General features: G+C 42.7%; 1 protein-coding gene across 1 annotated transcript in view; it reads left to right on the forward strand.

Annotated features, from left to right (window-relative positions):
- The window catches only part of DOCK1 (dedicator of cytokinesis 1), a 597,377-nt gene that overhangs the window by 76,695 nt on the left and 494,219 nt on the right, over window positions 1-26,463 (forward strand). Inside the window, exons 20-25 of the mRNA XM_014587219.2 lie at window positions 6,361-6,433; window positions 9,923-10,065; window positions 13,980-14,105; window positions 19,473-19,597; window positions 20,755-20,853; window positions 22,051-22,123. Coding sequence (XP_014442705.1) covers window positions 6,361-6,433; window positions 9,923-10,065; window positions 13,980-14,105; window positions 19,473-19,597; window positions 20,755-20,853; window positions 22,051-22,123 — 639 coding nt within the window. The remainder of the gene's footprint in view (window positions 1-6,360; window positions 6,434-9,922; window positions 10,066-13,979; window positions 14,106-19,472; window positions 19,598-20,754; window positions 20,854-22,050; window positions 22,124-26,463) is intronic.

The raw sequence follows: 26,463 nt of genomic DNA on the forward strand, positions 1-26,463 counted from the left end.
CTGCATGGTTTGCTATGTGAGATCTTGCTGCTTTAACCACCAGACCCTGGAGCCAACCTATCTCCTTTTAAGTAGGTTTTACTTTGAACAATTTTGAGTTTGAGCAAAACTGAACAGAAAATACAAACAGTTCTCACATACCCTTCTGCTCTACACATGCACAGGCTCCTCGTCATCAGTATCCCCCACAGATTGGTCCTTTTATCATAGTTGATGAATCTGCACTGACGCATCATCATTACTCAAAGTCCACAGTGTACATTAGGATTCCCTCTTGATGGTGTATGTTCTGTAGGTTTTGACACGTGAATAATGCCGTATGTCCACTATGAAAGTATCATGCTGAATAGGTTCACTGCCCTAAAAATCCTCTGTGCTCTGTCTAGGTCTTTGGGAAAAAGATACCAAATCATGTAAATTGGTGAGTTACTACTTCATAAAGGGTAAATACTAACAACGAGAGAGGCAAAATGAGAAAGGAACACATTCCGTTTACTTCCGTTTACCCATAGGGCTAAATAATGAGGTGTTGCAGTGATCTTCCCATTGTGAGTGAAGTGTTGAGGTTGCCTGTACAAAGCTCCCATGGCTGGGGGAGTTCTTTACACTTCCATTCCTTAACACTCAGGTACATAGTTGAAAATTATTCCCATATATTTCAGAACCTATGGCATCTTTGATGTGTAATTCAATAATATAGTTGAAATACATATCATTTCCCAGGAATTTTCTATTTTCTTTCCCACTTCTGTGGTAGTTGCAGGAAAATATTTTCTTTTTACCTTAGGTATATTAGGCTTCACTGAGCAGCCAGGAGAAATCTTCGACAGAATTATGTATGTTGTGCTTCTGATGCTATAGCTTCTCTAGTTGTTTGATTACCAGACAGATTACAGTGATAAGTTTCTAGGAATGTGTAGTTAGGTTTCTTAAAACAAGGATGAAATCTATACCAGAGGCTGATGGTCCCCCTCTGCCCCCCGCCAACCCCTTGATTACAATAGGGAATTTTTTTTCCTCCAACTTTCATTGTTTCAATTTTGATGCACCAGGAAGGTCTAGAGAGTGACTGGTGGACAGATCACTGGTCACAGGCCCAGCTGACAACTCCATGTCCTTTCATTGTTTAAAAGGTGCTCACTGATGCTTGGCAGAGCCTGGAGTTAGGTTGGGGCCTCCCAGTTCCTGGAATTCCCCAGCAGTCAGTGAAGCCCAGGATTTCCTTGCCAGGGCAGGCAGCCCAGACACCATTCCCTATTTCTGGACCTCCCACCTGCATAACTATATAGTCCTTGGAGCTTAGATCTCTGATCACTAGGCTGCCCCCATCCTCACCACTGATTTCCAGTGACCACATGAATATTCCCTGTGGTTTCTGGTTCCTCCCATCTGGACTGCTCTCTGGCTCTTCCTTCTTCTGTCTTATGTTCTTGGTACTCACCTGACTTGGATCTCCTAGAAACCCTCCTGGGGCAAGTCCCAGCCTTGCTGACCTACCAGTGAGTTCTGTGGCAGTGGCCTTCCCCTGCTGCCAGGCTTAACTGGAATATGGGGGCTTTCCTCTGCTATGAGTTGCAAAGAACCTTGTTTGAAGTGTTTCAGACACTTGGGAGCATTTCTTTTTCCCTGGTGGGAAGATTTTAGACCTACAGCTGTGAACATTGGGTTTCCATGTCTTCTGATCAGTGTCGCTCTGCTCCCTGTTACCCTGAAGGGAAGTGTCCTCCTTTCCTGGTAGCAGTTGCCCAGCAACGGGTTGCTTTCTTGGCTACACTCCCTGGGCCTCTGGCATCAAACACCAAGCAGTTGTGGCCTCCCTGTCACTTCAGAGGGTAGATTCCCTAGACCTGCTTAGCTCATGTGTTTCTGTAAATAAGAAGTGAAGACCTGTACATTCTGCTTATATATATATATATAATATAGTTACATATATATACATATATATATGTATATAGTTTACAATTGTCTTCTAGAAACTCTACTCGAGACAGAAAGGAGTATGTTTTATCATGGATTTGGCTATGTAAATTTTTGGTATAAAAGGTAAATATTTTGATGCTGTGGTTCTCATCCCTGGTGTGTCAGAGAAAAGTCTGGGAGAGTTAATAAGAAATATTCTTGTCCAGGCCCCATCCTTGTTCTGTTAAATCAGAATCTGAGCTTCAACTAAAGTTGCCTGGAGTCACCATGAGCCATGCACAAATAGGCAGTATAGTTGTCCTCAAAACGCCTGGCCCCCTTGTTGCAGGTCAGCACTCCACATACCCAGGGAGACATTCTCTTTTTATAGTACAGGCTTCGGGACAAGCAGTTGGCGTAATGGCTATGTCGCTGGACTCCCATGTAGTTGACTGATGTTTGAGTCCCGGACCCGGTGGCTTAAACTCATACCTAGTGCGTGTGCATGTGTGTCCAAAATCCCTAGAGGAGATGGGAAGAGAAGGGATTGTGGCGTGGCCATCCGCCCTAGGGGGTGATTTTTTGCTTTCTGTCTCTCTTTCTGGTGAGCGCATGCACCCTATAGAAAAAGAAAATGTACAGTTTTCAACTCACTCAGTATATTCTCCAAGGGACATTTCTCACATCTGAGAAGGTTGATCAACTTTTTGGTGATCATATTCTGCCCATTCATATGCAACTTCAATTTCCACATGCAAATTTAGATTGGGGGCTTTCTCCAGAGTGACTTCCTCTTGCCTATGTCAACAGAGCCCACCCTGTTCCTCAAAATGAAAAAAAAAAACCTACAGTTTTTTGTCTTCTATTGAAAATAATGTCATATTTCTTTCTTTTCACCTTTTCATAAGGTAAAAGTAAGAGAAAATTGTAAAAATTATGGAAACTTCAAAGAGGTAGTAATTAAATAAATTCTTCATAATTCTACATAGCCAGGGTTGTACCTCATGATTATTCCGGCATATTTCTTTCTAATATTTTTTTCCTCTATGTTTATGTGTTATATAATTTTTTGAAAACAATATCAGATCATACCATGTACTTTTTAGATATTGATTGATAATTTTTATATTTCTTTTAGTTTTTTTTTCTTAGGTGTACAGCTTGGTAGTAAGTATATTTGCCTTATGTATATATGCATCCTTTTCATCTTTATAAAAAACATTGCATTATGGACATTTCATTTTATTAACTGTTCATAAATTATGCTCTTCAGTGGCTGCAATCTGTGGCTCTCATTGTTTCAGCAGTCCTTTACTTTTGGTCTTTGAGGGTGTTTCAACTCTGTGGTATAGTAGGTATGCAGAGAGCATCCTTCAACTTGAAGCACCTCCCTTCTAACTGTGGAGGGTAAATCCATACCAGTGGAATTGCTGACTCAGAGGGTGTGCGTCTCTTCCATCTCAGTGCTCCATGCCCAGTTGCCAGTGAGTTGCTCTGGAGTATCATCCTACTAGCAGTGCAGATGCACCCAGCCCTCCTCCTCTGCAGCATGCTTCTCATTGCACACTTTCCATTCTCCTGCCTTTGCTGTTCCTGGTCCTCCATCTCTATTGTTCTGATGCCACTGCCACCTATATTCTAGCATTATGCAGTACCACCTCTTCACTGGGACTTTCATGCTCTGGCTCTTTCACACAGCCACATCGATTGCAGACGGACAGTTCTTTTCTTTGTTTTAAAATTTTGCTAGAGTGCCCATGTCTTCGCCAGAGAGAGATGGGAAACGGGAACGAGCTGCCAGGAGTGCCACAGTCCTTTCTCTTCCATTTTTCTATCCTCACAGGATTTTGAACATGTTTGTACGTGTGCCTGGCATGTTTCTCAAGCTACCTAGTGTGGACTCAAACCACACAGTGGTTATTTGAGATCCAGCCGCCTTAACCACTTCTGTGAGCTAGCCTGACAGTTCATTTTTTTCAGACTGTCTCTCCTATCTGAATGCAGAGCCCTTGGGCTGTCAGTTTGGGGATAGTTTTTTCCTCCATAGTCTTCATTTTCTTTTTCGGTGATAAGAGCATTTTATCCAAACTGCAGTGAGAACTTCCTCAGCACAGGCCTTCATACTAAGGAACAGTAAGGGAAGTCCTCTCGAATGTGTACACTGGCCATCGACTTCAGCACTTCCTCCTCTAAGGCTTAGTCTGGGTGAACCCAAAAGTGTCATTATTAGTTAGTAGTAGTACTGAGGCTGTTTCCATATGGCTGCTCTGATGTAGGCTCTATTTTTTATTTACTTGCTGCCTTCCTGTAAATAGTTGATGAGCTCCTGCTGTGTTCCCATACTGGGCACTGGGGATTTGGCAAAGGAGTTGGGTGATCAGATAGACTTCCAGTCAGCTAGTGAGATACGTCTCGTGACAGAAGAGAGGTTGTGGACACACAGGAAGGCCTCTCAATACAGACTGGTGTGCAAGGGATCACCTGCTAGGTTCACACTAACTTCGTTCTGATCTCTGGCAGGTTGAGTTGAGCTCATCGCTAAGATCAGCTCTATTTAATGATTCTGAAGTAGTGGTAAAAATGTGGATTTGGGGGACAAGTAGTTGGCATAATGTTTACATTGCTGGACTCCCATGTAGTCAACTGCGGTTTGAGTCCCAGACCAAGGAGCTTAAAACTCATGCTGAGCGCACATGTGTGTGTGTGTGTGTGTGTGTGTGTGTGTGTGTCCCCAAAATCCCAAGAGGAGAAGAGATTGTTCTATGGCCAACCCCCTGGAAGGTGATTTCTCGCTTTCTGTCTCTGTGTCTCTTTCTGTCTCTCTAGTGAGTTCATGTGCCCTATAGAAAAAATATCTCTTAAAAAGTGTGGATTTGGGCACGTGACATCTTAACCATTCACAGGTGCTTTGATCTAGTGTTATTCAGTCACCCTCAGCAGTTCCTGAAGCAGAGGAAGTCTTCTGTGGGTGAAGACTTGAGCCCAGGCTATTCATCTTCTGAATAAGCATGATTCAGTGTTACAGTTTACTTGGGAATTCTTTGACCTGTATCTCTATACATACGATTGACTCTTACAGAATGAGTTCCATTGGTTCAGTGTATATAGTTTTCCTTCAGGACCTACTGTGTAGACTCTAAAGTGGCAGAAGATGGCAAAACTGCTTTTTCGGTCCTATAAATTCCTCCCTCCCCTTTTAAGGGATGTGTAATAGAAATGAGAATTGTCCACATTTTCTTTTCTTTTTTTAAAGAATTGTTTATTTACTTTTATTCATTCATTCATTTTATTTTAATTTGACCAGAGAGATACACACACACACACACACACAGAGAGAGAGAGAGAGAGAGAGAGAGAGGGAAAGTGAGAAAGCAAGCCACCAGGTCCAGCACTTGAACCATGGTCAGCCATGTGGGAGTGTCCAGCACCTTAAACACCATACCACCTGCTGGTTCCCCACATTTTCAATATATGATTGTAGTCACTATGGATGGGCACATGTAAAGAAAATAAATGAGGCCCGTGTTCTCCTTCTTTATTGAAGTGCAGGGGTTGAGCAATCAGAAACAGATGTCCACTGCCATCTGGGACTGTTCTCGGATGTTTCACTCTGTTTTTCATGAACAAGGGCAAGAGGAGTTTTGTCTAGAAGGTAGAAAGTGAGCTTGAGGGTTAAGTACAACCAGGGAATACCTTTTCTTTTAATATAGGTATTGTACAATGTGTGTCAGCCTTTCCTGTGATGTTAGAGACTTTTGATCACCCAGAGGTGTGCATTTATGAAGGTCATTTAATAAAAAGGAAAACACCTGGGCACTGGAGACTTGCCAGCTATGTGACTGTGGGCATGCTGGTCATTCTTGTCTTTCACTTTGTTTCCTTAGTTCTATACTAGGTGCATATGAGCATTAACCTTGAAGTATCTCCTTGAAAGACTATGCACAGCCACCAGCAAGTGGTAGGCACTTGATCAATTGTAGCTACTTGATTGTTTAGGGAGAACGCAATAGTGTATGTGTCACTTCAGATTGGTGCTGTCAATATGGTAGCCAGTTGCCACATGTGGTATTCAACTTTACATTTAAGTGAATGAAGTCAAAGTAAATACTCAGTTTTTCCATTATGCTTGCTATAGTTAGGTGTTCATTGTTACAGAATATTCCCATTAGCACAGAAAGGTCTAGTGAAGAGCATAGCTCTAGAGTGACAGGTGGATAATAGGCAAAGGAAATTAGTCAGTGGAACTCTGCTATTTAAGTTCCAACCCCATTTTGACCAGCATTTTCAGGCAACTTTTTTGTCCCTTAAACATAGAAATAATTTAGATTTGGGTATAAGGAGTTTTGACCATTCAATTTATGCTGTTATTTGCTAGAAAATATTCTTAAAATTATTTTGTTTGTTTGTTTTTGTAATTATGACCTTTAAACAAAACAATGTCTGTTCTGTTCTTGTCCCCAGTGATGGATGTAACAGATATAATAAATGGAAAAGTAGATGATGAAGATAAACAGCATTTCATTCCCTTTCAGCCGTAAGTATGGAGCAGTCCAGTACTTAACTAGATATAATGTGGAAAATGTACTTTTAAATAATCTTTGTTAATTAAGTTTATAAGTTAAACAAATAGGGATTGATTATTAATAATGATGAAAAATCTGGTTAGTCAGATTTGCTGTAGCACATGGATTTTTTTCTTTTTGTGGCCATAAGAATCCTAGGTTCAAGTTTGTTTATGGTCCTGGAGGTAAAAGGTTTTGCTTGTGATCACTGAATTGCCTTATCTTGTGGGAGGCACAGAATTACAATTCTGCTCTGAGTATGAATGTTTCTTTACATAATTGATTTATTCTAGTAGCTGTTCACATTTTCAGAACAATCCTTTCAAATTCTTCATAGGAGGGCATCCTTTTTAAAATAGAAAACAAAACAAAATAATGATGAATTCTTTTGTAAAACAGGAAATAATGGTTTAACACATACAGTCACACTGCTGATGTTTCTGTTGTGGTTTTTGCTTAGAGTGGACAATACCTGTGCTTGTCATTTTTTAGGCTTTGCCTAGTTCTGACCTGAAGCCTTTAGAGAGTTACAGGAGACTTGGAAAAACACTTGAAGATTTGTTGTGTTTATCCTATGATTTGAATGTAGAACCAATGGAAAATGTTGAAAGAATGACTCTTTCTCTAGTGATTGAAATAAGAGGGTACTTAGATCATTGTCTTTGGCCACTTCAAGGGTACTCCTACTCCTTGGACAGAAGTGGAGAGAAAGAAAGAGGAATTAGGGTGGTTTAGGTTAAACATAAGAAACAGTTTCCTCCTGGGGATGCTAAATCTTAGAAGAAGAGTAAGTGGTATGGTGATTTAGAATGACCTGCTATAGCGCCCTATGTTCTTTCTTCCTCACTTTTGTTTTTACTGAAGTCACTTCAGGCTTGGGACAAATCTTATTTTAGAAATTTTACATTGTTTTCTATTTTCAAATCGTGCATTGTTTTCAGTGTTGGCTGAGAGCATTTGGGAGGATGGTATAGGAGCCCTTTATTGGGGGAAGTGGGGAGACCTGTTTCACTCTGTCCAGGCATCCTTTATGACAGACTGCTCCGACTACTCCCCTCACCATAGGCCTTGAGTGCCACTCGTGTAAGATGGGAACACTATGGCTTTCTTTGTAGGCAAGCGTTCTGGTAAGATAGCATCCTAAAGCTTTTTGTAGAGCTCAGAAGAAGATTTTGCTATCTTCTTGACATGAGAATAACAGAGAACCCTGCATTATCTAGCTCGAAGCTGGTATCAAGCTATAGTATTTCATCACACACAACTGGAGGCAAAGGTCTTTTGTGACTTAAAAGCTTTAGATTGACGTTTCTTGTCAATGTGGTAACCATTAGCACTCATGTGGCTATTCAAATGAATTAAAATGAGATTGATTTTAAAACTTAGTTCCTCAGTCACATTAGCTTTATTTCAACTGTTTAGTACCACACGTAGCTAGTGGCTACCATATTTAACAGGGCATAAATAGCACATTTCCATCACTGCAGAAGTTCTGTTGGATAGCATTGCTTTAGAATTCTACCCAGTGAAGATCATTTGTAAAGGGAGCTCAGTTCTACAGAATCTGGAAGTTACCTCAGGAAGCAAAGGCTGCATCAACTTGGAACAGGGACAGATACTGAGATAATAAATAAAATACACCTATGCAAAATTATAATATTAGAATATGAAGTTGCTTCTTTTGTCCTTAAGAATTAATGCAACCTTCTGCTGCCTTTTTTTGTTTGTTTTTTTGAGAGGTTTTTGCTATAGGGTGCGTGCGCTCGCCAGAAAGAAAGAGAGAGACAGAGAGACAGAAAGTGAGAAATCACCCCCCGGGAGGGATGGCCACGATGCAATCCCTTCTCCTCCATTCTCCTTTCGGAATCTTGGGCACGCATGCACATGCGCCTGGTGTGAGTTTAAGCCACCTGGTCCGGGACTCGAACTGTGGTCGAGTACATGGGAGTCCAGTGACATAGCCGTTATGCTAACTGCTGGTCCCAAAGGACAAGGTAGTTTCTTAAGTAAAAGTGAAAGTACACTCCTGAGAGGTAGGCGCGGGCCTGAGTGGACAGAGAAACAATGGTTCAAAGAGGCCCTCTGCTATTTTGAAGGCTATATTATATATTTGACCTATATGTACTACTAGGTTGAAGTTACTTGTTACCTGCTATTGTCCTCACTGAGGAGAGACAAAACAAAACTTTAGGTATTATTGGAGAAGTTATGGGGTTTTAGATTCACTAGGCCATGTTATAAGGTATTTGAGATTGCCTGTGCATCACCATCATGTTTTTCTATCTTGTAGTGACATGTCCACTTCAAAAAATACTGTTCTATGTTTAACTTATACGTAATTTCTGACTCTTTGCTCGATTAAAGAAAGACTAATGTACAGTTTAATATATGCAGCATTAGAAACAAGAGTAGCATGATTTTTAATAGCAAAATAAGCAATGAAACCAGTTCTGTTGAAATGTCATGTTAATGAAAATGTTTTTTGGTCCATTAAAACTGATTTATTATCTCACAGGGTTGGTCTTAGGGAAGGAAGCACAATACACATCTCTTTCTCTTTCTCTCTTTTTAAACTTGGTGAGGTAAATTAAAATGGTCCTGAGTTCCCTTGAGTAATGTGACTCAAGTGATGGATAACACTGTCCTCGTTTTCAGAATTGATTTTAAACGTTACCTACATGATGTATATTTTCTTGCTCATTTTACATTGTGTTTTGTTGTGCTACACGATATTTCTGTTTGCACACGTTGCCTGTTTGTATTCATCCTCCGTACAGTGCAGCATCTATGAAGGGCTCCTGGTTCACGGGCCCTGAAAACATTGGTGGTATGCATTCATAATTGTGCTGTAGATTCCACTTTCAGCCATGGTAGTGGTTAGTTGTATTTTCTAAAGACTATGCCTTTCTTCTCACATTTAATCATTTGAGGCTTTATTGAGTGTACAGTCTGGCGGGGGTGGGGGGGTCGAGTAGACAGCCTCCCAAGTAATTAAACTTGAAGGGTCCCTGTTATTTTTAATTTTTTTGGTCATGATTTTACTTTTTCCTTTATACCACCTGCCCCTTGACCTATGCTGTGTTCAGAACTGAACTGGAGAAATAGTCATAAACATTTGTTGGGATTAAATGTGTTTTAACCACATTACCATCCAACATGTCAGTGTTTTTTTTTTTTTTTTTAAATTGTCTAGTAGAAATGGTGTAGAGGCCTGGGGCACATTTATTTCCTGGGTAGAGGGTTGTCCTCGTTTGCATGACTTCTCTCTCGTGGTTCAGCATTTTCCTGATCAATGCTTTTCCCTGTTTCTCTTGTCACCTATCCTGTCCTTTGTCGTGCGTTGACTCATGATGACTCTCTCTCGCATTCGGTGACGATGGTCTCTCGTGTTCCCTCGTTACCATGACCTATGGGTCTCTGTGCCCCTTTGTCTCCTGTGGTCTTGGTCGTCCCGTGCCCTCCAGGCTCGCGTTGGACGACGCCATTCGACACAAGCCGCTGAACATGTCATCCCGTTTTTCACCCAGGGTGGCAGGGGAGAATGACTTCCTTCAGACTGTTATAAACAAAGTCATCGCTGCTAAAGAAGTCAACCACAAGGGGCAGGGTATGTATTTTACTGTTTTGTTTCTGTTCATTTTACAGTGCTGTTTAGTTTGTGTTTAGTGTGATGATGACAGTGCCCATGAATGTGTGTCGTGGTTGCCCCTAACTCACAGCACATGAGGGTTTTCTTGCTGATGACCGTTGTAAGCCTTGCTGAGAGCCACCCTCCTGGATGAGAGTGAAGACTAAGTGGGATAGTTAAATGTTTAGAGAAGCATGGAGGCGCTTGACACAATTCCCACCCCGTGTCCTCCTCTCTCATTTGTCTTTGTCCATGGCTCATGCTAATCACTGCCACTTTGTTTTCTGGGGCCACCCCCTTTAGTCCCATGGAGAAAGTGGCTTCATTTGGCTAGACTAGTTCCCCATCGGTTCTGTTTACCGAAGTGATTTCTCCTCCCCCAGTCCCCGTCCCACACTCATCGTTTTTAATCCCACACTGACGGGTTTCTGAGCAGCTGACCTTCTGCTGGCAGGAGTAATGAATCAATCACCTCGGGCTGGTGACAGTGGGACTCAGGCTGGCCAGGAGGGCTGCCAGAAAGCTGTTACGCAGGCCTCACCTCCAGCATGAGGGGAAGTCACCTTCAGAACTTCACCATGTCTCCATCCTTGAACCAGTGCAGAATTTAGTCAAATAGACCTGCTTCACCGTCCAGCTACCTTATGTCACTAGACTTTTTAAAAACAGTTGTCTTGATTCATTTCCCATTCCTAAAGGAGAGTGTGAATTGAGTCTGAGGACTGTTCTGAAGGAATGAGCTTTCCTGGGGCTCTGCAGGGACCTTCCATTTTTTTCTGGTAGGAACTGCCCCCCTCCCTGGCAAACAATAGCAGAACAAAAACCCCAACCCAGAATGTTAATGAAACGTGGCCTCTGCAGACAGAGCAGTTTTAAGTTGACCCAGGACTCATCTTCTCATAAATTAGCAACCCTCCCAATTTGCACTTTAATTGAAAACCACAGGGAGGTCCAATTAGAGCTGTTTAGATTGGAGTCACTCTCAGGCTGGGAGCACTAGTCTGCAGGCTCCTGGCTGATCCCTCAGCTCTTTGAGCAGGGCTTCCCTTGGATCCCCAGTTTTTCTTGCAGCATCATCAGAGTTTTGATAAACTTTTATTGTAGAGTTATACAGGAAAAGTGGAGATTGGTGTCAGGCCAGCAGGAAATTACTTGGAAAGAAGCCTGGCTCAGTCAGTCTCACCAGTATTGTGGCCAAATCTATGAAGCTGGAGAAGGATGGGATGATTCCAGGGGCCCCAGTTCCTTGAACTCCTGTGGAGGAGGGAGCATTTTAGGTTGTAGCGGGAATGGGAGAAACGAACACTGATAATTTTTTGAAGGGGATGCAGGTGCCTTCCTGAATCCGAATGCTCTGGGCAGCATTACTAACTCAATTTTACCTTGAACATGAACTTCGCTCCAGGGCTTATTCTTGGGTGGAATTCCAGTTGTTCCAGGGGAAGATGAGAGAGAATGTAGTGTAGATTTAGCTACTCAGTTTGCAGGGCGTCGACCAGTTGAGCTCCTGTTTTCTCCCCCAGTAGTAGGTTTAACCTGATGATTACTAGTCCGTCAAGTCACAGGCATGATACCAAGAGTGACAGGGACAAGGAGGAGATACTAATCTTCATTGAGAACCAGGGTGTTCCCTCACACTGATGTGTTCACACCTGATGCCTCTCACTTCTCAGTTCATCTTTAGTCGTTAGCCTAATTTAGGTTTATATCAATAGCTTTCCTTGTCACATTTGACACAATCTTTTCTACTTAATCTAAATTATTCTGATCCCTGAACCCAGAGGTGCTGGGTAGTTTATATGAACCATGAGTCCTCAAGCATCTCCAGACATCTGCTTCTATTTTTTTTTAAAGATATAATATATGCTAATTAAAAAAATTATTCTGGTTTAGCAAATGTCAACCCAGAGCATACTTTTTTGGGTGAAAATTGGTTTCATTTTCTCTTGTGGGAAAAGCATTTTAAACTCAACGTAATCAGGAAAATTTAATCATCATATTTAAATTGTGTTGTATAAATTGAATTGTGTCACTAATATACCAGTTCATGAACTAAGATATTTGAGCAAGCTGCTATGTGTGAGAAAGAAAAGGTGTTTGAAAAACAGGATTTCCGATAGTGTTATTAAATGTTCCATCTTCATTTCTTTACCTTCGGTCTTGTCAATAATTATGACATTCTTTGATCCTTTGATGAACATCCATCTGTTAGATTTATTCTGCCAACATTCATTTTTCTGGGAGGCTTTAAGACTCATACCTGTAGAGCATGTGCAGACTAGAGAGCACACCCACAAGATTTTAGAAACTGAGCTGCATCCTGGTGTCCCAGTGGAGGCTAGCTCTGTGCCTTCTGCATGTACTTCTATGAGTGCCTCCTTGACTTAGTTTGCATTACTGGAGGACAGAGCTACGGCTGAGAGTGAGGAAGGATCTGGCCTTTTGAGGGTCCATCTACTTACCTGTTCTGCGAGCTCAAGATGCTGTTGCTCACCTGAGAGATCTCCATGGTCTCTCAGAGAAATACATAGAGCCCAGCACAATATCAAAGTATCTGTTCTCACATAGATTACCAGAATGTGTGTTTGTGTGAGAGTATTTCTATATATGTGTCTACATGTGTGGCTCTGTGTGGCTCTGTTTGTGTGCAGCTGTTACCTCTCTGGGTGCTTCCAAAGGGAAGAACATCTCATTGATCACTGTTTAACTGAACACCATGTGCTCACTATAAGAGAATTAAGAACATCACCACTCTTGTGCTCAAAAACTTGTATTCTTATTAGTACTGGAAGACATTTAATAGTATTCCTAAGGAAGGCCATTTTAGGATGTTTCTGCCGGGAGCAGCTGTGCTGTGCTCGATTTAATCCCACACCTTATCCCTCTAGATACCTAATCTTGTAATAGCTATCTTGGAAGCTTCTTTCTCTTTTGCAAAGGTTTCTATTTTTTGTGGTTGAGAAAATCAAAAGTCATTGATCATATTTTGTTAATGGGTGGTCAATGAAGCCTCTTTTCCTTACCATCTAGTGAGTCCCTCTATTTATTCTGAAGTGTCTCCTGAGCACCTCCTGTGTGCCTGGCATGTTCTGGGCTTTGCAGACACAGGATGGTCACTCAATGAGCTTCCCTGGTGGGGGTTTTATTTCCATTGCAAGAGACAAACACTTTCTCCATGGTCTTTCAGGAAAACACATAACTTTGAAAAGTTCTTACAGGAGAAGTACCAAGCATGTAGCGAGAGCATCCCCGAGACTACAGTCTTGGGGTCCCAGAGACCCTTTTGAGGATGGGACACTAGGGCTGGCATTTGCAGGAAGTGAGGGAATTGCAGACCTGTGCTCACTTACTTGAGCCTGAAGATTGCAGCAGGTGTGAGAGGTGGCTGGTGAGGCTGGCAGGGACTGTCATCCATCTGAAAGACGCTCCCCTGTGAGCACTGCTTGGCAACCTGAGACTTCAGTGGGCTTGGGAAGCTGTGAATTCACCTCCTGAATCCTTATATACTGTCATCCTTCCTGGGAGACTAGAAAATGACAGCCTTCTCAGTCCCCTCCCAGAAAAATGCTACCTTCTGATTTACCTCGAATGTTTATCAACTCAAAAGAGTCACTGGTCCTTGGCAGACCAGAGAGCACACAACTGCTATTAATGTGCATTCACCCGCCCATTAATCACTCCAGAGCAGGATTTGTATCCCAGCCAGTCAGATGCAGATAATTCACCCATGCCAGGCAGTTTTTGCCTAATCTTTCCCTTTCTCATGCACCCATGTTTGTGCTTAGGGCATTGAATTGTGGATTAAAAGTTGCTCAATTATTGAAATTGATTTTGTGAAAACTTCTAAAAATGCATAAGATAGAATATGACTCCAGCATCCATTGTTTTTCCAGGTTTGTGGGTAACATTGAAATTACTTCCTGGAGATATTCATCAGATTCGAAAAGAGTTTCCTCATTTAGTGGACAGGACCACAGCTGTGGCTCGCAAAACGGGGTTTCCAGAGATAATCATGCCTGGTAAGAATTGTCTCCTTCAGGGCTTTTGCTTATGTCATGGGTATAGCTGACCACAGAGGGATGTGTGTAGAGGATCATGTATAAGCTCTTGTGAGGAAATTGCTGAGGATATGATTGATGATGGGTAAGCCCCAGTGTGATTATGGATCATCCTGATGGCCAGGGGCTGCCACCAGAGTGGTGGGTTATGCACAGTGCCAACCTAGACTCTTGGATGACATCAGCTTTCCCCACTGTTAGAGTTGTGTGAGGGAGGCATGGACACCCAACAAACTTCTGGGTATACTTCTAGTCAGAAGAAAGATGGAGGCTCAGAAAGTACCCACGAAGCCCACTGTGGGGCAAATGGAAGGGTTAGATGGATAGTACATGTAAATGCTTCGACCTGGTACCTGCTTAGTGAGCATTCACTGACCTACAATAGCTCTGAAAGTCAAAGGGAGTAGAAAGAACATTTCCCAAGGTTGTAGTAAGTTAAGAAAGACAGTAACTCTTTCAGTGTGCACATAAATCTGGTGGCTACTTATCAAACTAGTGTTGTTCTGACCCAATCATGGGTTTTAAGCTGATTAAACTGATAATAGGATCTGTGTTAAAATTAATCTCTTTTATTTACATAATACTTTTTAGTTTCCAAATAACATTCATAATAATAATCTGATTAGATCCTCAAGAGATCTTGGGAAGCATGTTAATATTTATTCTTTCTATCTGTGTGATACTTTTGGTTTGCTAGTAATGCTTGCATTAATAGTCTAGCTTGATCCACATAAGGATCTTGGAAGCCTACTAATTGCTGTTGAAGCATTTCCCACCCACTAACATCAAACCATAGCCTAAGGTCACCTGGCTAATGAGCAGTAGAAGTGGGGACAAACTACCCCCTATTTGACAGTTCCATGTGGCCTCCTTTTGTAGGCCTCTGCTGGGTCCTCACAGTGAGAGTGGATACTTAATGTACATATTGTAGAGTTGTACTTTTTCAGTGTGCTTGGGAAATGTTCTTTCTCTCCCTCTGTATGGTATTTCCTCATGAAAGACATTGAAATTGCTTAGGCTGGGTCCATCCCCATAGCCTAGTGATTAAGAGAGCTGGAGCCCATTTGTCTGACCACACAGTTCAAATCCTGGCCTCAGTGGCTTGAAAAACAAACTAGGTTTGTATGCATGAATGCTCCAAAATTTTAATAGGATGGAAAAATGAAGGAGAAGAGATTGTGGTGTGACCACACTGTACTGGGGGATGTTTTCCTCCTCTCCCTTTGTCTTTCTCTGGTGAACACATCTTCCGTCTGTTAATTAAAAAATACAAAAGAACATTCATTAGATTGAACAATAGTTAGGCTCACCTGCATAGAAAAAAACATCTATATAGCCAAATCTGAAATTGTGGAACAGTTACTGCTTATATACAACCACTCTGGTTGTATGTAGTGTGCACATTGGTCAACAACACATGCAGCAAAATAATTTAAAGTAATGAATGGAAATGACCTAATTCATGGAGTTACTGTTTGCATTTGGATTCGAGATGCAAATTTACGGAGTAAGATGAAGTCATTGACAGTGTGCATTTATCTTGGTGGCCTTATGGCGTCCTTATATTCAAAGGGAGATCCAGGAAATCTCCAGTTTGTGCTGGTAGTGTTTCTTTTATTATTTATTTATTTATTTATTTATTTATTTATTTATTTTGGAGAGGTTTTTTGCTATAGGGCGTGTGCGCTCACCACACAGAGACAGAAAGCAAGAAATCACCCCCAGGGAGGATGACCACGCTGCAATCCCTTCTCCGTTTTCCTCTCAGGATCTTGGGCACGCACGCACATGCTCCCAGTGTGAGTTTTAAGCCACTGGGTCTGGGATGCGAACTGCAGTCGACCACAGGGGAGTCCAGCGACATAGCCATTACGGTAACTGCTGGTCCCTGTTTCTTTTATTATTGAATATCACAAAATGGCATCATATTCTTAGATTAGCTCATGATTGATTGATGGGGAAGTTGTATAGCTGACCATTATTTTAGCAGGTTTCATGTGCTAAGTCCTGGGAGAAGGGTCCCTTAATCAAGGACACTAGCTTAGGCGAGTCATCCCTTTTCTCTGTTGGCCAAATAATCACTGACCAGGCTGTTGTCCCCAGAGAGATCACAGGGGTGGTTCTCAGTTAAACTAGGTTTGTATGCATGAATGCTCCAAAATTTTAATAGGATGGAAAAATGAAGGAGAAGAGATTGTGGTGTGACCACACTGTACTGGGGGATGTTTTCCTCCTCTCCCTTTGTCTTTCTCTGGTGAACACATCTTCCGTCTGTTAATTAAAAAATACAAAAGAACATTCATTAGATTGAACAATAGTTAGGCTCACCTGCATAGAAAAAAACATCTATATAGCCAAATCTGAAATTGTGGAACAGTTACTGCTTATATACAACCACTCTGGTTGTATGTAGTGTGCACATTGGTCAACAACACATGCAGCAAAATAATTTAAAGTAATGAATGGAAATGACCTAATTCATGGAGTTACTGTTTGCATTTGGATTCGAGATGCAAATTTACGGAGTAAGATGAAGTCATTGACAGTGTGCATTTATCTTGGTGGCCTTATGGCGTCCTTATATTCAAAGGGAGATCCAGGAAATCTCCAGTTTGTGCTGGTAGTGTTTCTTTTATTATTTATTTATTTATTTATTTATTTATTTATTTATTTTGGAGAGGTTTTTTGCTATAGGGCGTGTGCGCTCACCACACAGAGACAGAAAGCAAGAAATCACCCCCAGGGAGGATGACCACGCTGCAATCCCTTCTCCGTTTTCCTCTCAGGATCTTGGGCACGCACGCACATGCTCCCAGTGTGAGTTTTAAGCCACTGGGTCTGGGATGCGAACTGCAGTCGACCACAGGGGAGTCCAGCGACATAGCCATTACGGTAACTGCTGGTCCCTGTTTCTTTTATTATTGAATATCACAAAATGGCATCATATTCTTAGATTAGCTCATGATTGATTGATGGGGAAGTTGTATAGCTGACCATTATTTTAGCAGGTTTCATGTGCTAAGTCCTGGGAGAAGGGTCCCTTAATCAAGGACACTAGCTTAGGCGAGTCATCCCTTTTCTCTGTTGGCCAAATAATCACTGACCAGGCTGTTGTCCCCAGAGAGATCACAGGGGTGGTTCTCAGTTAGACTTCTTCCTTTAGTCTAGCAGAACCTGAGCATCACTCTCTCTCGTCAGCTATCTTACAGATACCTGTGTCTTTTTTGCACAGTGGGAGAGCCTGTTATGTTACCCCTGCAGCTGGCTCTTTAGCCTGTTTATGACCCAGTAGAACCCTGGAGTCCTGAAGGACCCAGACAGAAGAAGCAGAATGTTTCTGTGAGCTGAGAAGGTGGCAGGAGTCTGTCCACCCATGTCTACCTCCAGTTCTTCCTCCCAAGAATGAGAATCCTATAACCAGGAAGACATTTGCTGAAGGCATTTGTGAATGCCTTTCAGTGGGGTTTACCTGCTATAAATGAGGCCTTGCTTCTGGGATGGCCCCAAAGTAATGATCTCTAGGTAAACACGGGAGCTAGGGATTTAGCCACTGCACTGCCCCAGCAGATGTCAATTCTCTGGCCAGTGAGATCTTTATGAAATGGTTATTTGGTAATCAAAACCCTTTTTGATTATGGCTTTTGTGCATTGGTGGAATTTTCAGGTTGAGAGATCATATAGTCTCTTCCAACCTTATCAATGAGGCTGTTAAGAGTGGGTGACTTGGGAGATTTAGCCACATGTTGAAAGTCACACAGCTAATTACAGGCAAGTCTTAGGTGGGCAGCCTTTCCACCAGCCCCCTAGCCCATACTCCATGGTTGAGTGTCTCTCATGGTCAGTAGCAGCGATTGCAGCCATGCTTCCTTTCCTAGTAGCAACTAATTGTGGCTGTAGTAACCCATGGGGATTATAATAATAACTTTTAAATGAAAGCTTAATTTAATAGTTGGATACATTAAGAGACAAAATAGAGCATTAAGGGGGGGGGGAAACCAACAATGAACAGCCAAAGAAAAAATAAGAAAGCAAGAGGATTTTTTTGTTTTACTTTTGCATTCAGGAATCCTGGTCCGTTGGCCAGAGTGGGCCAGCTCTGCTGCTCTTGATGGAGCTGTTGATGGAGTTGTTCCTAGTCTCCTGTGGGAGAGCAGGTAGTCAGGGTGTGGGAGGCGTGGGGATTATAATAATAACTTTTAAATGAAAGCTTAATTTAATAGTTGGATACATTAAGAGACAAAATAGAGCATTAAGGGGGGGGGGAAAAACCAACAATGAACAGCCAAAGAAAAAATAAGAAAGCAAGAGGATTTTTTTGTTTTACTTTTGCATTCAGGAATCCTGGTCCGTTGGCCAGAGTGGGCCAGCTCTGCTGCTCTTGATGGAGCTGTTGATGGAGTTGTTCCTAGTCTCCTGTGGGAGAGCAGGTAGTCAGGGTGTGGGAGGCGTCCAAACAGGCAGCAGAGGAGCAGTCACTGGGAAGCAACGCTTCCTCTAAATCATGTTGCTAACGAAGCTTGTGAAGTTTTCCCAGTCGGACCATTACCAGGGGCTTCATATGTTCTTAGTAGGAAGGAGAGTCTTGACTTCATTTATTGTATTTTTCCCCCTGCAGTTAAAGGTCCCACCTCACTTTTAAATGCACAGATCTGGTTTTTTTTTTTTTTTTCCTGTTGTTGTTTTTTTCTCTCTTTGTGGTCCCCATTCGAGATACTTGCAGCTGCCAGACAGAAGAGAAAAGCCATGCAGAAAGTTTCTCTCTCAGTCCATCCCTTGTCCCTGATCCTAGACTTGTAGTTCTAATCTTAGTTTTTGTTCAACTCCTGGAATCATAGTCTTCAAAAGGATGTAAAGAGCCCAACACCACAATTTTTATCCCAGGTGTGCAGTCAATGTGAAATCCCTTGGTTACTGAGTGCTCAAATGACCACAGCCAACAGTCAGACAAGGGTGGATGATGCTTGTGATGGGCCATGAACACTGGAGAGGGTGTGACCTCTCGGATCATTCACAACATTAAAACTACTCTCTGTGGGCATTGGCTGCTTACAGAGAGAGAGATGGAGATTCTCTGCTCAGGTGAAGATCCAGGCAGATCATTACAGACTTTGAAATTTTTTCCTTTTCCAGCAAGTCTTCTGAGATGATAAAAATTGACTTCATCACACCTTTAAAATGCTAAGACTGTTTTCTAGAAAATATTTCACAATCATCTAATATAGCTTTTATAATATTCTTCTAGGATAGGTTGCACGTTAAACAGTTTTGCAAAATTCACACACTATGAATAATGGATTGGTTGTAAAGGTATGTTTTTCCTCCCTCCAGGTGATGTTCGAAATGATATCTATGTAACATTAGTTCAGGGAGATTTTGATAAAGGCAGCAAGACGACAGCGAAGAATGTTGAGGTCACAGTGTCTGTTTATGATGAAGATGGGAAGCGACTGGAGGTATTTGTTGTTGCAAAGTGCCATCTGTAGTGTTAAAGTTTTGCTTTCCAATTGTCTACCTTGGCTGTGCTGCAGAGCACAAAAGGTCCTGGATGGGGCTGTGCAATTTCATTTTTCAGGATGAACGTTCTCTCTTCCCTTTCTCCAGCCTGTCATGGGGCACCTGGAGTCTGATTGGTTGTGGCTGGTGGCCTGTCCAGGAGGTCCCTGTGGTCTTGACCTTCCTTGCCTAAGCGTCTCAGAGAGTCTTATTTGCCTGTATAAACCAAGGCCCAGAGGTCTAGTTATCACATTAGAAGTGTGCATACCATGAATAGCATCATTTGAGCAATGAGAAAACTGAAGGAATTCTAGCAGTTTGCTCAGGGTCAGAGAGCTATTAAGAGGTGAACTAAGGTTTTTAATCTGGCCACTATTGCCTGAGCTCAGACCTTGAGTTCCTCTAAGTCATCAACCTGCCTTCATGGTCATGGTAGCCTGCAGGGTCCACCCATGAGTTACTCATACCGTGGCCTCCTTTGATGACCAGAGGCCAAACCAGAGCAAGCATCCCCGTCAGGTATCTCTTTAGCTGGGACCTGGGGACTGGGCTCTTCTGGATCCATGTGGGAGCAGTGCTCTGGGCTTATGCCTGAGGATCCCCTGTGCTGATCTGGGGGTGGCACCCCTCCTGTGTGGGTGCTCACTGCCTGGTCTGACTCTCAGGAAATATAGACATTGCTACCCTTGACACTTGGACTTTACCAGTATGGCTCCCATTGGATTAGCCTGGATAGTATTTGTGGCTAGCGGAGGGGAAGGGAAGGGTTGCCATCTCTTTAGGTCTGCTACTCTTTTTTTTTCAGACCTGCTGAATGAAATCAGGCAACCTCCTGCAGAGCTCAATAGTAGAGTTATTAAGAATAGGGTAGGAGGATGAGGACAAATAATTCCATGTTTCAACAATTGAGATCTTAAATATCTGAAAGTTGGGATTTAGGCTGGTTGCTGGCTTCAGACGGTTTGGTCTATCATTACTGGGCACACGTTTATATGGTGTTTGCTGGTGTTCCTGGTGTGTTCTCTCTCCTTGCGTATCGTGGGGGTGTGTAGTGAGAGATGTATGCTGTGTCGAACTCTATGAGGTCTTATGTGAACTCTTTATGTTTCTTTTAAAGCATGTGATTTTCCCGGGTGCCGGTGATGAAGCGATTTCAGAGTACAAATCTGTGATTTACTACCAAGTAAAACAGCCGCGCTGGTTTGAGACCGTGAAGGTATTATTTACATGGTCATTTTATCACATGGGTTGATTATGAAATGCTCATTTGTATCCCAAGAAAATCCCCACCTCCCACCCAGCCCGGGGGCTGTTTGCTGACAGGCATTCTGAGCAGGCAGAGTGGCTCTCCCAACAAAGTCATTCAAGGTTGCTAAGGAACCATGCTGGCATTTCTTGGAATACATTTACTCTCATCTCCTTTTGGACATAAAAATAGGACTTTCATGGAGACAAATGACAGAGTCTTTTAAAGATAGCTATTGTCTTCCTCTTCTCAGGTCTGTTTTATGTGTGGCATGCTGTCTTGATGCCAAATAGAAAAAAATTGAGATGACAATACATGGAGGTTATTGCTGGGGAGACAGCTCCTGTTCCGTGGCATTGACACTGTGCATTTTCATAATGCAGCATGCTTATGGCTCCTCGGTAGCCTCACTGAAGTAAACACCAGCCCACTTCCAAGAGCTGGAGTGTTTGAAAACGGGGCCAGGGGTTGGCTCTGGAATACAGATGTTACATTTGAGAATTAGGGCCAGGCAGCATGTATTAGGTCTTTTTTCTTTCACCATTACATGACATTGGGAAAGCTTTCTTGCTGCAGTTATGGGCAGGTCAGTGCAGCTGCAGAGGGAATGTAGATGTCTCCATGTTGGGGTTCAAAACAACAACAATTTGTAAAAGTAGAATTTTTTTAACTTAAGATTTATTAAAATATTTTCTGATATATTATCTCTTATATGTTAGAGAAAATTTAGAAAATGATAATATACACAAAAGAAAAACCCTAAAAATTTCTCACCACCCAGAGGTGACTACCTTTAAGAAATCGTAGCAGTCTCTTTTTATTTTTATACCACATACATGCATGTATAGATCACACACACACACACACACACACACACACACACACACATAAAAATAGAAACTTAACAGTAAGGATTAGACCATTTAGGAAAAATGTAGCTCTCTGATAGAGTCAGCTTGACTCCTTTTATATTATTATCTTGCTTAAGTTTTTGAAGGTAATTTTTTTACTTGAAAAAACATGTAGGGGATTAGGTATACAGTATTTTCTCTATTGCAGTGTGGAAATGGGTACAGCTATAGGTTTTAACTCCGGGTGAATGAAGTTGTACTGCTAGGAGATACTGGTAAAGGTGCTTAAACTTCTTTTCTTTCTTAATTTTTAAAGGTGGCCATTCCCATTGAGGACGTTAACCGCAGTCACCTCCGATTTACCTTTCGCCATAGATCATCGCAGGACTGTGAGTCATTAAACACTTTATTAACTCTTGTTTTTCTTTTTTTTTTTCCCAAGAGAAAACTAAGGGGAAGCTCAATAGGCTGCACGTGTACTGGATTGCTCTAGAACTTGGTGATTGCTCTAGGACTTAGTTATGACAGCACAAGTTCCTAACACTTGAGCTTATTTCCTGCATTAACCTATTGCTGGGAAATGTTTCTGTCTCTTTCATTGCACAGATCTCAGGAGATCTCCGCTTCCTTCTCTCATTCCTCTGATGAGGTATCACTAGTCCCTGTTCCTTCTTCTGGTTTCTGGTCTTCTGTTTTGCCTCATAATACTGTTTCATCCATCAGGAAAGTCACTGAGATATAACTATTATGTCTCAAAAATTGGCTATTGATGTTCTCTGTTTGGGAACTGAAAACCTTGAACTGTTTTTGTCTTTCTTGGGTGGCCCCTGGTGTCTGCAGCTTGGCAGATCTTGTCTCATAGATGTCGGGTGACTCTGATGCCAGGACTTTAGGAGCAAGGAACTGGCATATGAATTACTCACCATTAAAATGTGTTACTGATTACCGATGCTTATCTCTTCATATTTGTTGAATTAGTTGCCTGCTAAGGACATGACCCTATGCTAGACACTAAATACAGTATCACAAGAAGGAAGACCTAATCCCTGACCTTTGTGGTCTGTATCCATTTGGCAATGGGCTAATAGTTGGGAAAATAAATGTTAGCGAGAGCTGGCTACAGTCATGCATGCTGCAGGCGCTCAAGGGAAGGCACGCTTGGGTGCCTGTGATTGTTACTGATGACCTATGAGGGCCGAATGGTCGGGGGTGGTCAGTCCCTGACTCTGTGTGCTCTTGAAGATGTGTAAACATGAGCCTCTTCTGCATCTCTACTTGAGGATAAGAATACCTTCTCTCTGGGGTGTCTCAAAGATCAGGAGAGGTGGAGACTGTCAGCCCTTAGCATATTGCCTATCATAGAGTGGGGGTTCTGTAGAAGCTGTCACTGTTTCTGGGCCCTGACCTGCCCGGCCCTCCACCTGGTGTGAGATGTGCCTGTGCAGGAGAGCAGCCTGAGAGTGAATCCCTGAGCAAAGGCTTGCTGGTGGAGGTGCATAGGCCACTGTGTGGGCCATTGAGAATCCTGGGTGTGCTGTTATTCAGCGGAGTGAGGAGGTACGGTGCCTGAGGTCTGTAGCCCCAGAGTGCAGGGCCATGAATATTAGCTGGCAGATGTGCATTTGGTGGGGTGAGGCTGAGGATGTGCATGAACCAAAGGGTCCAAAATAGCATGGTGTCCAGGAGCCAGATAGTGGAGCAGTGGTAATACTACTGAGAAGATAGTCGAGAAGATTATTGGTTCTTGTCCTGGGATTTCCCTGTCCATGCTGGGCATGTGCCCATGAGCCAGGCTGACTGAGGCAGAGAGAGGATTGCAGCATGAAGACTCTAGTGGAGTGCACCCCTACCCCTCTCTCTGAAGAAATTAAAAAAAAAAAAAATTGTCTTAAATATCATGGGATCTGCATGGTGGGTGGGCATGTGGGGGCTGGAAGGAGGGGATGGAAGCCTCCTAAAGCAGTATTCTACTCTATTCCTAACAGTAGAAGCAAATCCAGGGTCCAGTTAAAAGAGCATCAGGCATGGGACCAGCAGTTAGCGTAATGGCTATGTCGCTGGACTTCCATGTAGTCGACCGTGGTTGACTACCAGTTAAAGCTACCCAGACCCAATAGCTTTAACTCATGACAGGTGCATGTGCGTGCGTGCCCAGGATCCTGGGAGGAGAATGGAGGAGAAGGGATTGCGGCGTGGCCCTCCCACCTGTGGGGTGATTTCTCACTTTCTATCTCTCTGTCACTCTCTGTCTTTCTGGTGAGCGCATGCGCCCTATAGCAGAAACCTCTCCAGAAAAAAAAAAAAAAGAGAGAGAGAGAGCGAGCGCATCAGGCATTACATCAAATGGGTGAAGTGGAACCGAAAGGCTGGCTGTCATGTAAGGCAATGCCTCCCATCACATGCTTGCCTTAAGGCCACACCTGTCCACCAGATCCCAGACCAGATTGAGATCTGCCAAACTTGCCATCCTCAGTGGCCAGAGCATCAGGCATTACATCAAATGGGTAAGTGGAACCGAAAGGCTGGCTGTCATGTAAGGCAATGCCTCCCATCACATGCTTGCCTTAAGGCCACACCTGTCCACCAGATCCCAGACCAGATTGAGATCTGCCAAACTTGCCATCCTCAGTGGCCTAAGCTACAGGATGATGACCATCATTAAATGTTAGCTGACATTTGCAGTATTCTTATTATGTGTTGGACACAGAATTTTAGTATATATTAAGGTTAGTGCTCCTATGAACCTCATGTAGCATTGGTATTATTGTCATTACTACCCACACTGTAGTGAAGAAACTGGAGTTTATGTGAAGAAAGTGGGGTTTAGAGACCTAAGGCAGTGGCCCAAGATCACTCAGACAGTCAGTGGAAGAGCATTGGTTCAAATCTGGGTCTATGTGCCTGAGTATAATCCCTCAATATTGTGGAATGACAGGGCCACTTCTGTCACCTGGTCTTTGTGTAGCACCTCCTGTATACGTAACAAGCTGCTGTGGTTTTTCATCCTGCAGAACTTAGGTTTGAGTTGAGGTGTGGGGTTAATTTGTAAGAACCAACTCGAGAGCAGCCAGGGAGTATCATTCTACCAGTGAATTAGGTTGAGCTGTAGCATGAGCAGAGTAGTGTGGGGTGATGGAGGGAGTCTTGGCACAAGCGAGTCCTCAGTCAAGGCATGGAGTGTGCGGCAGAATCGGTGGGCTTGCATTAGTGACGTAACAGGGCATGAGGATCTGCTGAGTGAGTTGCAGTGGTCCCCAGACCACTGAGAAGGTAAGAAGCCCAGCTGGAGAGCTACCTAGGGCTCTCATCACCCTAAGCACACCAGAAGGGTGGTGTCTCTGAGGGCCCAAGGAAGAAGCAGGGTGAGGACAGAGTTTTGGAATCCACAGAGGACTTGTCTCAAAATCATACTCCCCTTTTAACAAGCTCATTCTGTCTAATTAATAAATTACGCTAGGGCAGAGGGATATCTTCTGTAGCATTTTAATTTTCAAAATCCTTGTTTTTCTTGTCAGTTTTAAGTACTCATTATAGACAAGATGTTATCACCCGACATACCAAGACACATTTGCATAATTAATGGAGTCTCTACGGCCACAGCTTGTGGGGTTTTGGAAACATGTTGAGCATGGCAAGTGTAATGCTGAGAAAATCCTAAGATGTCAGCTGTTGGAGCCATGGTGGCTGTCGGGACCTCTCCAGACATTTCTGCGTGCAGACACTCTATTCAGAAACCGCACGAACTACTGAGGCTACGTTGGCCTGTCTTGCTTGCTGCCCTAATGGGAAAGCAAGCAAAGGGGACAAGCGGTGGGATTTCTCATACTGAGATCTGCCATTGGGATTGAAAAGTTTGGTGCTGATGTGATGATATCCATCACCTTTCCAGCAACTTGTTAGCAATTCCAGATGCATCAGATCTTGTTTTACATAAACTCAGGCAGATGTGTGACTTCCGGGTCTTATCACTTGCTGGGAGCTGAGTTTCCCTTGATCGTACTGGGCTTGGTTAGGTGGCGCTCTGTGGAACCGACAGCACTGCCCACTGTCTGGAATATGCGGCCTCCTCCTGTGTTTCCAAGGTTCTGTAAATTTGTAATATAAAGCATCCACAATATATAATTTAAAAAAGTCCATTCCTTGGATGTGAAGTTGTAGAATGTTAATAAAAGATTCACTTATTTTCCTGCCATTCAGTATAGGAACAGTGGAAGCTGTCTACTGACAGTTACTGTCACATGTCCTTCCAAACCTAGCAGCTTTCATGGATGCATATCTTTATTTTCTCAAGTCAGCCCAAATACAGGAGCAGCTGTTCTTTGCCAGTTGCACATTAAGACATTTTATGCATTCTGATGTCCTTTTGCAAAACTATTTTTTAGTCTTCTAAGATGCATGTGTTATAGGTCTGTTCTACTCTTTTTTCTTAAGCTTTTTAAAAACACTATTTTATTTAACTTTATTTATTCATTCCAATTTGATAAGAGAGGGACAGATCAAGAGAGAAGAGAGTGAAAGAGGGAGAAAGTGAAAAAGTAATCTGCCAGGTCCGGGACTTGACCCATGGTTAGCCATGTGGGAGTCCAGTGCCCCCTACTACCATGCCACCTGCTGGCTCCACTTCTTTTCCACTCGTAATTTTTGGTTGGTTGGTCATTCATTCAAATACTTAGACAGCATTTATTGACTACCTACTATGTGCAACATACTGCAAGATAACCAGGAATGC

The sequence above is a fragment of the Tupaia chinensis genome, unplaced genomic scaffold, assembly GCF_000334495.1.
Source record: "Tupaia chinensis unplaced genomic scaffold, TupChi_1.0 Scaffold000197_1, whole genome shotgun sequence".
NCBI lineage: Eukaryota > Metazoa > Chordata > Mammalia > Scandentia > Tupaiidae > Tupaia > Tupaia belangeri.